General features: G+C 44.4%; 1 protein-coding gene across 7 annotated transcripts in view; it reads right to left on the bottom strand.

Annotated features, from left to right (window-relative positions):
* Nucleotides 1–6755: 6755 nt before the first annotated feature.
* Nucleotides 6756–14113, bottom strand: part of PTPN4 (protein tyrosine phosphatase non-receptor type 4) — a 175299-nt gene continuing 167941 nt past the window's right edge. For 6 of the 7 annotated variants that reach the window (XM_075093072.1, XM_075093073.1, XM_075093077.1 and 3 more), the window contains 8 exons: nt 13086–13214; nt 12454–12515; nt 11677–11787; nt 11014–11107; nt 10004–10081; nt 9124–9165; nt 8597–8730; nt 6756–7745 (listed from right to left, as the gene is read on the bottom strand). In XM_075093072.1, the coding sequence (XP_074949173.1) occupies nt 7688–7745; nt 8597–8730; nt 9124–9165; nt 10004–10081; nt 11014–11107; nt 11677–11787; nt 12454–12515; nt 13086–13214 (708 nt within the window). In that variant the 3' untranslated portion in view covers nt 6756–7687. The remainder of the gene's footprint in view (nt 7746–8596; nt 8731–9123; nt 9166–10003; nt 10082–11013; nt 11108–11676; nt 11788–12453; nt 12516–13085; nt 13215–14113) is intronic. The other variant, XM_075093071.1, reaches the window with a different exon arrangement.

Consider the following 14113-nt stretch of genomic DNA (forward strand, 5'->3'; position numbering starts at 1 on the left):
ACGTCAGCGTGTGCTCGTTTTCTGAGCTTTCATGAATTTAGAAGATGTATTTACATTGTCAAAATGAACAAAGAACTTACCTTTCTGAACGAGGACCGTGCTCCTGCGAGCCCCGGTCATGTCATGGTACTTCAGCCAGCCTCGAGGGCTGCCCAGGCTTTCACTTTCCCCTCAAGAACGGGGAACTGCCCAGTTAGAGGAAGGTATGTTCGGAGAGGACTTCATACGGCGGCCGGGCTGAGCACATACAGAGCACTGCAGTCTTAAATCAGCAGCATGTTTTTCTTTCACTGGCTGACATGACTGTTTTGGCATTATCCAGAGCGCGCTGCTGTAGCATACAGGCTTTTATCTGGGCTTGGTGAGGGAAGGAAATTTAACTGGAAAGGGCAACAATAAACCAGTGATTTTCCAAGTCACACAAAGGCCTCCTGACAGGTACAGGTATCCTGGGGATGTGCAAGAGCCCCAGGAAAATGCCATCCAGCCTCTGCCATTCCTTTCTTCCTCCCACCCGAACTCTCTTCCCTTTGGCAGCCCCTAGAAGGGTTTAACATTTACTTGGCGCCAACGGAGGCAGGACACGAGCCAGCCCAAAGGCGATGGCTTGGCACGGGGGAGGAAAAAGCAGCTTGCAGAACGTGCCCATCTCCCCCGTTTCCTCCCCTTGCCTCTGCCGGTGTGCCAAGTCAGGTGGCTGTACCAGTGCCTTTGGCACAACTCCAGCTTCTTCACCCAAGAGAGCCTAACCTCTCAAACCGGGCCGACGCTGCAGGGGCCCGGCTGTTCCCCAGCCCCGTACAGGACACGAGTGAGCAGGAGCGTGAGGAGGGGCTGTGGCTGGAGAGGGGTGGGCTCAGGGCTTGCTTGCAGGAGGCTGAGCCGCAGTTAAGCCCCGATAATACCACAGAAGAGGAGGGAGCTCCAGTCCTGGAAGTGGGACTGTCTGCTAGGGCAGACTTGCTGAAGCCACCAGAGGCAATTTCTCCCCTTACTGACCCATTCCCAGGGTCTTTAACAAACAAGGGTGAGCTCAAGCTGGAAGGGAAGGGGTTCGGGATGTGAAGTGACTGCACACCGCAGCCACTCAGTGGCAGGAACACTCCTCTGCCTGGCACCCCAGTCCCTTCTGGGCATGTGTAACCCCGTATTTCAGGTATCCAAGACTTAGGCACACAGTCCTCGCTGCTCATACCTCTGCATTACATTTCCTGGGCCATCTTCCCTTTCAAAACTCGCCAGTGCTATCAACTACACGTCACAGGGTTCTCAGAGCACCTCAAGGGGTTACGCTCCTGTTTTCCTGGCATGTTTTTATCCAACAGTCACCTTTTCACAGCCAGAGAAGAGTCTTTGTGGACGTTCTATTTCACTAACTGCTACAGTTACAGAGAGAATTAATCCCAGGCCCAAGTGAGTGACTAAAGGCTGCTGCCATCTGAAAGCTCTGTGGTGGCCTGCATGAAATAACGAATGGAATTACTCCAGCTAATGGCAACTATTTAGAAACAAAACACCATTTTTGGCTGAGCACGGACTGAGGGGCTACCACTGAAGCTAGCTGTTTTAAAATATCTCCAAAAAAGAGGGAAGCTTGCATGTATTTGATATGCCCACAGCCTAATTCACTCCACAGAAAAAAAAGCAAAGGATGCAGCATTCTTTTGTAATCTCACCCGAGACATGAGAAGCACTGTGGTATCATAAACCATATATAAGAGAGAACAAATCGATCAGCCTATCTCAACAAACTGTCTTTAATTACCACTTGGTTTCTCAAGATTAAAATGCATGAATAGTAGAGGGACTTTCTTTTAAAACGCAGACATTTTTAAAAAGGGATTGGGTTTTTTTTTAATAATTAAAAATCTAAACCCAACGTGTTTCATTGTTTTGAGTTATAAATGGATTTGAAGAACAATTCAGTGACCTAGCAGTGGGATCGTAGTTTGAACTACACAATAAATTATACCACAAGGGAAATGACTTTCTGTGAGCTTAGTCATTAGGCTGGAACTACTTCACTTCCTTTTGATACTTTCCCAAGTTTAATAATTGTTGAGGAGTGAAGATGATCAAATGGTTTGGTTGCCCTTTGCTGTCTTCTTCAGCATTTCACCAAAGTCAGGCTTTGGAAAATAAGAGTTTCCTTTAACCAATCACTAGCACTGCAGTACTTCAAAGCTTAAACGAATCCCTTACTGGAAACACAAGCAAGATTGCTCGGCTAACCAGCGTGTACTTTTGTCTATGTTTTGTGGAATTACACTTGGAAGTTCAAAACTTCCTTTCTGGGCACACACCTCGGTACTTTTATTTTCAAAACCAGTGAACACCTGACAGCCCTCCTGGACAATCTCAGCTCTTTTGGGAAGGCAGCTTTTAATTCTTGAGCATCTCTCTGCAGGTTTAGATGCCATCTTAAGTTACACTTTAATTTAGAGCAAATCAAGTTTACAGCACAGCCTGCAGTTCTCACATCCCCAGTAAGTTTCCAAATCTCTCCAACCCTGGTCCCCTTCTCTTAAACTAGAAGCTGCCAAGCGACCTGCATGTACAGACCACAAAGTACAGTCCTGCAGCGTTGAAGTGCTGCCACAGAGGCCCCTGGGGCTGGGGATCGGTGAGCACCCAGCGCGAAGCGCACATCCGCCTAGCACCTTTGGCTTTGATGTCAGCGGTGCGGTGGCCCACCGGCCCTCGCCGCACGGCTCGCGTCCCACCGGCCCTCGCCGCACGGCTCGCGTCCCAAGTCCCGGCCAACCCACCAGGCTTTCACTGCCATGCTAGTGTAACATGGTGGTACTTAAAGACGACTCTGAGACCTTTGCACTGATGTGGTATATTTAGGACAAAACTACAGTATAAACATTTCAAGACTGGGGTGAGTGGAATACAGATCACAGTTTCTTCCCATGTACAGCTTCAATACAGATCTCAGTGCAGTGCCTAGAACAGTTCATACGTCACTACTGTGAAACAGAAGCAAAAGGGTGCACTTTGTTTTATAAAAAAAACCAAATAAATTATACATTGAGAGCTAATTACCAAGCTTTACATATAAAAGGTAAAAATACAGTAGTTAGCGTGGCTTTAACAAAAAAAAGCTAGCTAAAAAAATATTCTTACAAACTTCAAAAATAGATCTGTCCAGTTACAGGTAGGGGGCGGGTGGGTGTTTGTGAAGCAGGGTGCTCAAGCCAAACAGTAAAAAGGAAGCAAGCTTTGTAGGAGAAGCTTGTGGCTCCCTGCTGCGTAGGGTCCGACACCCCCGCGGGGCGAGCGCCCACTCCTCGCTTCCAGCAGGTGCACACAGCCACGCCGGAAGGCCAGTCGCAGGGATTGCTTTTGTTTTTTGGTCTACAAGCCATGATTGTCCAGCTGCATTTGAAAGCTGTGATGTTACCACATCTACAGCTACGTAATTTTACTATGACTTTCTAGATTAACAAAGACTCTTGTGTGCCCAGATAGAGCTTTAAATGCTAGCTGGCCATGAAATTGAGCTGCCTACACTTAGTCTGCAGAAGATTTGGTGGTACCAGAATGTGTTCACAATGTGAAAAATACATCTAGTGATGTCTGTGAAGGACACCCTCATCTTACCAGTACACCTTTGCTTCAGGAAATGAGAACAAGCAAGGTACAGCCAAAGGGGTAACAGGCATGGGCTGAAAATCATTTGTGGAAAGGGACCAAAACGGAGCCGGACTGTTCTTAGTGGTGCTGCAAATTTTCTTGCCAACGTTGTGTCCAAAAAATTGTCCAAAACATAGCCTTTATACCGCTGTCTTTGACAAAGCATATGTGGAATTTAAGTTTAAAATCAAATACATCCAAGCTAACTCATTAACCATGACCGATTACCAGGTAAGTAGTTATTTTATGTCATATGACTTACCTAATACTAAATCCCCTTACCACTGAAGTGAAGAACAGATTCCCTTAGTTCAGGAGTATGAGGGCCTGACCTCCCACGTTTTAGTATGTTTCAAAAGCATGTAAGAGCACTGCCACATACTCGGCACATGCCGACCCTCGCATCCCGTCCTGTTGGACTAGGTGGGCGAGACTGAAATGCAGTTCTAAGATCCAGCATCACCCTGAGATATGGGCTGGGGTTCACTTCTTACTGTACATATTGAGATTATATAAAGTATTTTACTCCAATCACAGAGTGTGACTGGAATAAACTAACTTTCAGATCAAATCACTCATGTTTTTAGTGTAAGTTATAATTTTTTAATTATAGTGTTAAAAAGCTTCCACCTTTGATCCGCATTACATGCATGCAGAGCAAGGGGTACCAGGCTGGTTAACGAGGACAGGTGGATAACTTTGTTAGGAAACAAAATGGAACTTTTTTTTAAATGAGGGAGCAGGCTTTTTCCAAGTGACTGCAGCAGAACGAGCATTTACTCGTTCCTGTCAACTCTCACAGCCTTTAAGCGGTTGGCAGACCTGCCAACATCCTGACACCAGATTCACACACAAGTTTTATTTATAAATCTTTTAAAATAAATACCAAAAAAAAAAAACTTTTAGAGGATGACTGGACCTTAAAGCCAATCAATCATCTAGCAATGGTGAGAAAACCCCTTTTTCTCAGTGTCACACAGGCATTAATACTTTCTAACACCAACCGCAGGAACTACACCACCTATTTGTGTTTGATCAAACATGGGTGATGAGTAGTGCTATGTTACCCGTCAGCCAGGCACAATACAACATGATACCTAGAGTTTTAAAGCAAAACAGTGATGCAAAACTACAGGATGTTCAGGTACCTGCCTCTGGGCCTGTTCTGGCCACATAACTGTGGCGCCTTAGTCTCGCCGGGCTCCCTGTATAAACAATGATTTGGAATAGCTGAAGCAGCTACACTGAGGTAAACGTCACTGGGAAGAGTTGGGTTTGCAGCCCCAAATCTGCAAGACATTGCAAGTCCCCGATTTAATGGTTGAAGGTTTTGAATTTTTAAATAGTTTCAAGCATTAGTCCTCTGAAAAGGTAGGAAAACCTTGTGCCTTGAAACTTTTGTGTGTGCTTACATGTGCGTAAATACAGCATCCCCCTCCGATCCCCACTATCCCGACCGTGCGAAATAACAGTTGGCTACTTGGATCCATTTAGATTTTAGGGGGACACACTCACCACACATGTTATTTACTTGTTATGTGCTGTATGTGACTGCTCGGGAGGGATCCAGGGGTGGATTCAACATGCGGTGCTAGAAAACCGGAAACTTGTGATTCCTCTTTTGTGAGGGATTCAAGCTAACAGTTCACAGAGCTCCTGAACCCAATGGCAAGAGTCAAATACCAAACATGCCTTAAAGAAAACGCTACTGCATTCTGTCTATTTACAAACCCAACACATGTAGCTGGTGAATGCCAGCTCAGCTACTGAGCAAACAGATCAATAGCAAGTGCCAAGTTTTCCCACACAGTCCTGGCTTTGTGCAGGAAGCAGGCTGTTGCAGCCACAGCTTCCCTCTTCCTGCAGGAACTTTGCTGGCAACTGTATTATTAATCCAGATTAAGACATTTGATATTTGAGCCAGGAACCTTCTACATTTTAACATGCAATAAGGCTCAGACTTAAATGTTTTTAAAAAAGCCAGTACTCAGCTGGAAGTAACAGCAACAGAGCTGCACAGCTGGCGAACAGAAACACTCTACCCGGTCCAGAAGAGCAGCTGGCCTCTGGCTGGCCGTGCGGGGAGCGGGGATCCTGCCTGCACAGGGCTTTAGGCGCTGCATGGAGGGGGCACCTGAAACGCCTGCCACCCATTTTGACTCCTGGTTCTTGAGGCAATGGCTATAAGTCGTTGTCTGCAGAGTCAACTCTGGTGTCAGTCTTAAGAGCTCCCCGTGGTTTCTGTGTTTCTCTATTAAGGCCTCAGGGGTTTTGAGGAGTGGCAGTGGGCCACGGAAATACCACGTGGCTTCTTCCTTAACACTCTCATTCAGCACCTTGCAAACAAGAGCACAAGAGCAGCAGTAAGAATGCCCTAGTCTGGAAGGAGCAGCCTAGGCGGGCACCAGCTTGCTTGCACAACCCACAGAGATTTGGTCCAAATCTTTGTCTGCGCTGAGAGGCGCGCAGGCAGCCGGTGTGCAGAAATGAAGTTGTGCATACAGGTTTCAGAACCAACTTTCACATTTAAAATTGTTTGTAAGAACCACATGTATATAAACATTTACAAAGAGCAGCACTTCAGACAAGATCCTCCCGCCCGAGTCATGTGTACAAACCTCTTCCTAAGAAAAAAAAATCCCAGTTGTTTCATTTGTGCTTCCCCATTGGATGTGGAGTTCATCGTCAGGCTTCTGTATTTCTCCTCCCTCTGACTCTGCACTGACCTTTTTCACAGGCTGTATCCCCAGGGTCCATGTGCTCACCTCCACATGTCCACATAAGGGTCCTGCTGCCCAGGACTCAAACGATCTCTCACATATTGCGTCCTGTACTTCAACTGAGCACCACAAGGCCCTCACCAGCTCTGTGCAGTGTGCTCCTGCAAGTGCTCCTACCTTCCTTCTACAAAGTGAACTGCTCACAGGAACTTTTCATCTTTTTTCCTGTTTTCACCTTATTCTTTCTATTCTTTGTTCCACATACAACTATTAGGTGACACTTGAAGAGGATTCGAGGTGGTGTTAAGAACTGATCTAGTTCTACCCCCATGCCACTAACATACCTGGTAAGTATTCCCAAAGCACAGCATCTGGAAACAACACCCAGAAACAGGATGAACAGAAACAAAATTCTTTTCCTTCCTAGTCATATATGACAATAAAACTAACCAATAAGCAGTTCCCGAAGTAAGCCTTACTCATACCCTCACTGTTCAGCATTTAAAACACACATACCTCTAGCCTAAAATGCACGTATTTGCATCATAGAGGAAGTGAGATAATCAGTGTCCAAATGCGGGACCTCTGCTGTATTCTGCTAATGCTATAAGGTGTTTGGCAGGTTAATTTTCCTTTTCCTGGTTGCAATGAGCAGCTCAAATCCAGTCAATGTAGTTGGTCACTGATGGACTAGATTTTCATTCTTTCCAGGAACTGTAACAAGAGGTGCAAGGATTATTACGGGGTTTAAGGCCGAAAAGGAGAGCATGTGTGATAAAACAAAGGAAAAACAGAGGGAATAATCACACAGAAAACATCCGTGGCCGTATGGAATAGCCATCACTGCTGTGAGCCACCGAACGTAGCGTGGCCACAAGGTGGCCCTACAAGTCCTCTTAATCTCCCCAGTATTACCCTACAGAGGTCAGGGATACTGTGCTCGCACGCTGCACAGCCAAGATCACAGTGAATGCTTTCCATTAACACTTGGGAGGCAGCACAGGGTAAGTAAGACTAAACCTAGCTTGAGCGGAACACAACTAGATTCTGTTCCTCACATTCAGAACTAGCTCCAGTGTGGTATTTCACTTCTCCTGAGGGAGAAGATCAAACGTGCGTGTGGTTTTATATCCCAGTTTAGACCGTAATTCCAGTTAGATTGCAATAAATGTAGAAGCCTCCTCCTGGATCCTAGCAAACCGGCTGGCTGTTTGACTCCCATTCAGCAAGAGTTTGATCCCAAGCAAGTCTTTTGGAAGGATCCCTTGGAGATGTGTTAGAAGATTTGAGTTTTTACAAGGTAGGAAGTGCAGAAACTTCTCCTCCTCCTAGAGTTCAGTGGTGAGTAAACATTTCGTTCTTAGTGTAGCATCCTCAGTAACTGGGCTAAAGGGGAAAAAAAAACATGAGGCCCTGTAAATACACTCCTCCAAAAGATCTGCCATGATGGATTAAAAAAAAAACAGAAAAGGATTAATAATGTCCCAAAAGAGCGTTAATGGCTGTTCCCCTCAAAATTTGACGAGACCAATGGACAACCTTTCCAACACAACTGCAGAAGAGCAAATGATCAATTTCACAGAGTGCACCAGCGGCACCATTGCCACCCGCATCCGCACTGTAAGCGGTTCACTGAAAGGCTTGATCGTCACTGCCATCATTCTGCCTCACCAGCGTGGCAGAATGGAATAGCGAGGAGAAAGGTTTCTACAGGTTCTGTTCTCTGACTTCCTTACTGCTTGGAAATAACAGGGGACATCCCCCCTCTGTCCCTGCCAATCCCCTGACAGGTACTGAAACACTGTGAAGAGATTGCTCAGAAAATTCATTTCTACCATGACTTTAGTCCAGTACTAGAACATGTTAGCACGTAAGGAAAGAAACTGAAGTGAAATGATAATTAAAAAGAATTACTCAATTTTATAGCACTTACAATGACAACAGGCTTGCCTCCAACTCCAGCTAAATTTGTATGCTTTGTTCCTTTGCTTACTTGAGTTAAAAAATATGTTTTCTTACCCTTCAATGTTATATAAAAATATACATGCATCAGCTGCTCTTTTTATTTGTAACGTTTCAAATGCTATAAAGTGAGACAGAACTATAGTTTATAAGCACAACAAAACAAGGCACTGTGTCTAAGTGACCACTCTAGCTATCTAAGTGGAAGTAGTAAGAGTACATACTTCCTTTCCACCCCCTACAGATCTCTGCAGTGAGTGCTGAGGAGAACTTACCTTGCAAGGACTTCACATGCCTGCTGGGATGGTGGCAAGCCAGCTGATGACAACAGAGTCTCCGTGCTGCCTTTCACTGCCTTCATAGCTAAGGCAACATCATTTCCCAAAGGCCCATTGGAAATCAGCCCAGTCTGAATTGGGGAGAATGAAACAGAAAACCGAAATAAAGACCTGCCAGGACAGGGCAAGCTAATTTTTCAGTATTACTTATTTATAACAGTAAAAACTAAGGTTCATCAAGTTCCAGGGTGGGCTTCACTAAATGCAAGTTCTTAAAGAAACTTTATGGCATTTACCCACAATGTAACACAGCAAAAATTAAGTTTAAATATTAACAGGATATGTATGTTGTTTTTTTTACTCCAGCTGAGTTTGCTTTATTTTTGGTCTGGTACCTTATTTTATGGGTTTTCAACTTATTACAAATTATTATATTTTACTATTTTACTTGAGCTCCTGCTTTTTAATCATGACAAAAGCTTTCTTTTTTTTCTTTTTTGTTAAGGAATGGTCAAATAACTCACTGGCACTATCCACCTCGGTGTTATCGTGGGCTGGGAACACACCTACAAAATGCAAAAAAATGCTTATTAGAAAAGGTTGGGAGTAGCTGAGAACATCCTCAAAACAATATTGCCTCACAAAACCATCTTGGGTATTTGTCCATGTCTTTGAACCATGTGAGTGCTTAGCTACAGATGATGTGACTCTGTACCAAAAGGTAAGTGGCACCCACACAGCACCCAGCTAATACCTGCTCGCTCGCAGAAACTCGCTGGTAGCGGTTTCAGCACAGCGCTCCCTTCCAAAAGGCAACTGAACCCATTATTTTTTTCTCCTTTGCGGACAAAGTTAACAGAGAGCGCGCTTCTGTGAACAGCCTAAAGGGCTTACTCCTTCCCCTTTTTTTCGGTGCATGCAACATAACTCCTTTTTCGCCAGCACAGATTGTAAGAGATTTTTTTCTATATAAAAGGGTTTATTTGTATTAAAAGTTTAATTTTCAAGTATTTATTTTATATATATACACACAGACACACGTATATGTCTCTGTGTGTTTATACACATTTACATATAATTTCTGAAGTTTCATATATACCGAAAAGCCTGAGACACAGGCTGGCACTTGCAGGTGTACTAAAATAAGACACAGGCTCTTGTGGCACAGATACAAGTTAACTCTTCAGATTCCTTCACTTCCGTTCCAAAGCTGTAGGAACTACAACCCTGCACCAGCCACCCTTCACGTAGGGGGGCGCGTAGGCAGTGATCCAGGTCAACCACCGCTCCACTCTACTGCAGCAGATCCAAGCCTGGCAGGCAGGTACTAAAGCCAGAGGAGAGTTTATGAGTAAAAACCACTGTATGCGTGAAGGAAGAAGTTTGGTTTTGAAATACATTTACCCGAGGCGTGGCTTCTGTAAAGTCAATTAGATTCTCTGTCAATGATGTTAAGGAAACGTCCTGGTCATCTGGAGTGCTCTATGGAATAAATCAGTTTTGAATTGAATTCCCAGTAGTAACCAGATAGGTCTGCTGAATACTCTAGAGGCTTCCCAAGTTAAAGAACAGTGTCCTTAATGAACACCGCTGTTTATCAGGTCTGTCTTCTCAAATCTTTCCACGTGACCTTTTTTTATAACCTGTTCATTTCACTTATTCTCATCAACGTACTGGAAACAATGTCATTGCCATATAAGCTGTGAAACTGTCCCATTCTCCTGTGGGCAGATGGGGGGGTACTGCACCACTCGACAAGAAGGTCAGCAAGGTCTGAGAACTCAGTATTTGAACTCAGAAGATGAAATTGATTATTAGCCAGTGGGATCGACTACATCACACTGGTTTGGAGGGACAACAGCTAAAGGGCATGGTGCTTTAGTGATCCAGAATAACCCCTCAGTCTACCAAAGTAACAGCAGAGTCCAACGTGGGACTCCTCTTTTCTCTGGAAGAGAGACAGAGGGAAGCTGACCCCTGAATTACTGTGTGCATTTCAGGGAGTTCAGTTAAAAATTACCTTATCCTTAAGGTAACCAGAACACAACAATTAAACATTTAGATTTAAACTTTTCCCTCTGTTGTTATTTTGATAGGAATTGCCTAGGTCAGAATTTCATCTTGGAGCATCACATCAGTGGGATATAACAGGCTCCCCACAAGCACGAGGAAAATAGTCAGCTTAGAAAAATAAGTGTCAGGCAAAAGAACCTGAAAGGACACTCAGAAATGGCCTCTGGAGAGATCTGTACAGTGTCCCTGTCTGCTCCAGAAAGCGCTCTTTGGCATTCACCAACAACTGCTATTCATTGAGTTATGACAGGCATGCAGCAAGGTCTGCTGTGCTTGCCTGGAGGCATCAGTAGCTCAGAATGTGAAACACAGAAACCTTCCAGGCTGACAGGTGGTGGTACCTTTGAAACAGCAGCCGCCTCAGCTGGAGCCAGACTAGCTGGAATCAGCAGGTCCTCATGGTTAGAGGCAGCGTTGTCCTCATTTAATGCATTACTGAAAGAAGAAAACATTCTCATGAGCACACTGCCTGGATAGCATGGAACAGTGCTGTTTCCCTGATAGCTCAACCCAAAAACTCTACACCAGTTCCATGTGAGGCAGACAAAAGACTGGTGTTTGTAAGTATGCTGAAGTAAATGCCTTCCAACTGCCGCCGCAGATTACTTCTCTCTTTCACAGTTTCAGCTACAGCTGCGTATAGACCCAACAGGATCAATGTCTTCTGTCTCAAAGGAGCTTCTTCGGCCCCTGTTTCTGATTCATCTGAAGCCTTCCCTGCCATCCTCTTACCTTCCTCTTTAGAGCCAGGGGAAGCAGGATGTCAGACATTTCAGTCGTTCCAGAAGATGAGAGATTCGCTTACTGCTTGCTAGGATACTCACCCCGAGGCCCGGCCTACACTGATTAACTGTTGCAACAGTAATTAAAGGTGCGTCGGCAAACCTGCTTCCTTAGATGTAGCCTAAACGCTCAGCAACTGTTCCTCATCTTTTCAGACCTATTCATGATAATGTCCACATGGTTCCCTTACCCCAGAAACATGTTTCTCCTGAATCACTTACAGAACAAAGTTGTTTGAGGCAGGGATTGCTTTCAGCAGCTCTCTTGTGTCTTGAAATACTGGACTGGTTGCTGGAGGACTACTCTGTGTTTTGCCTGACAGGAGAATGTTCCTGGCACAACACAACAACAACAACAAAAAACAAAACAAAAAACCCCCAAGGTACAACCTTCCACAGAAAGCTGTTCATGAATCGCTTGTTACAGCATATTTCTGAGATCGCTAGGTGTGCATTTTATTCAATATCCCCATGTGCTCTTTGAGGTCTGACACATGCTCGTCCTCACAAAATGGTCAGGAAATCACATGTTGTAAGCCTTTAACTTTTTCAATGCCTGAAATCCCACTGGCACTAGCAATCACTTGAGATTCAGTAATTCTCAGGAAATCAACTGTCAGTGTCAGGCTTTTGTACACATTTTTTTTCTCTCCACTAGAAAACAGCTACTGTAGGCCGACCCATCCCCTCTCCTAACACTGCAGCTGTTCACAGGTCAGAAGTAACTATAGTGGCTGAAGCTGCTGTTGGAACAACGTTTATTGAATTGAAGTATGGGAGAATAAAGAGTATCTGGACTACCTTGTATATAATAAAACTTAGCAGCTACAGTGCTTGCTGCTTTTAATTTTAAAAACACTTCACACTCACCAGGTTAAGCTGCACTATGGAAGGTAAAATGCAGTGATCACTGACGCACTGAAAGAGCACTGAGCCGCAGGTTCTCAGTGCTGTACTTAAGTACCCAGATCACATGTTTCTTCCAAATCTATTCAGTACCTGGCAGCAGCATCCTGAATACTGGAATTCTTGGCACCTGTCAGGCTGTCTTCTCTTATGATCTGAGAGGGGAAAAAAAAGAACAATGATGTACATTTCTGATACCTGTTTCCATCTTGTGTCGGTTTGAGACTCACAGAAGAGCCGAGCGCCTCCCTCCCAGCACAGAAGCGTGGCATTCACCTACTGCTCAGGGACTTCACAACAATTCTACATGAAAACTTCAGTGCCGCGATAAAAATAATTCACCAACGTAGCCAAATAAAATACCATTATTTGCCACAGAATTTACTATAACATGGTAGAAGAATAGCCTTAGTCACAGAATAATTTCTTGGCTAGAAGGCAACCTTTGGAGGTTATCCAGCTCAATAACCACTCAAACGAGGGCTCGTTCAGGGCCTTGTCCAGTTATGTGTTGAGTATGACCAAGGTTGGAGATTCCTCCTTGGGCAACCGTCCCAGTACTGGACCACTATTATGGTGAAGAAAGGCTGAAAGGCTCTCTTACTCTGCCTTGGACTTTGGCTCTTGGAGCACCCTTACCTGCAGGGCACCTTCTCCAACACCAGACAACTAAACAGAAATAAAACATTTGAAAACCTCACAGCCCTTCGCAGTTGAGCATTTACCTTGTGCCCTGCTTCTGCCTGGGCCTTCAGGATATTGCTTTTGATATCTGCTGGAAGCCACGCTGCTGCTGCGGTTGGGCTCTCCATTGCATTGTTAAGACATTTATCTGTCAACTTAACCACTTCATCCTAGACACGAAAGAATCTTTATTAGAAGCAGTTCCCGCATGGAAAAGTCTGGGCCGAAGTTTATTAACATCTTTAAATAACAACAAGGCTCTGAGTGAGAGAAAGGTCAGCAGATTTGTACTGGAACAAAAAAAAAAAGGCAATTTTGTCCTTTATTTTGAAACACAGTTCAAAACTGAGGTTTTTTGTTCTTTTTCCCAAAGAAAAAGGAAACTTTTTTACCTTAGTAAAAGAAAAGAACAAAAAGCTATTTGTTCGAACTTCAGTAAAGTCACAGCAAAACATAAAGTAAAAAAGCACAATGCTTAAAAGTGGAGATGCAAGCTGCTATGCTAAAAATACAGCATGCAAGAACGGATGCTGACCCTAAATTTGCAGCCTCGTTTACTGATAGGAGATCAATGTAGCAGCCATCATGTTACATCATATCAGTATAGCCTAACTATAAGTTGATAATTTAGTCTCAACGGCAAGTGGGGAAGATTTTTACCTTAAAGTCCACTTATAAATTAGAACAACAGTTTAACATGCTATTGGCCACCTCTGCCATCACTGATTATCCCAGAGCAACTGGCAGCCAGATACATAACGAAGACAATTAAAAATGAGATACCTTTCGCTACAGTATATTTCATTATGTGAACTGCACTTCTTAATTATAAAATGTTAATTAAGCATTCAATCTACTAATTACTATTTGATTAGTGACAGAAGTTAATTAACTGAGTGGTAACTAAACCTTGTGACCTTTCTTCTCGGGGTATGACTCAGCAGGGGGAGACAGAGTCCTGCTTTCCCCACCATATGACACCCTCCCAGCTAAGGCAGGCTCTTTCCTGGAGGCAAGCGCTGCGTTCCTGCAGCACGCCCTGGAGCAGGCACAGTCCTGCTGCACTCCT

This window comes from Phalacrocorax aristotelis, chromosome 5 (genome assembly GCF_949628215.1).
Source record: "Phalacrocorax aristotelis chromosome 5, bGulAri2.1, whole genome shotgun sequence".
NCBI classification, from domain to species: Eukaryota; Metazoa; Chordata; class Aves; order Suliformes; family Phalacrocoracidae; genus Phalacrocorax; species Phalacrocorax aristotelis.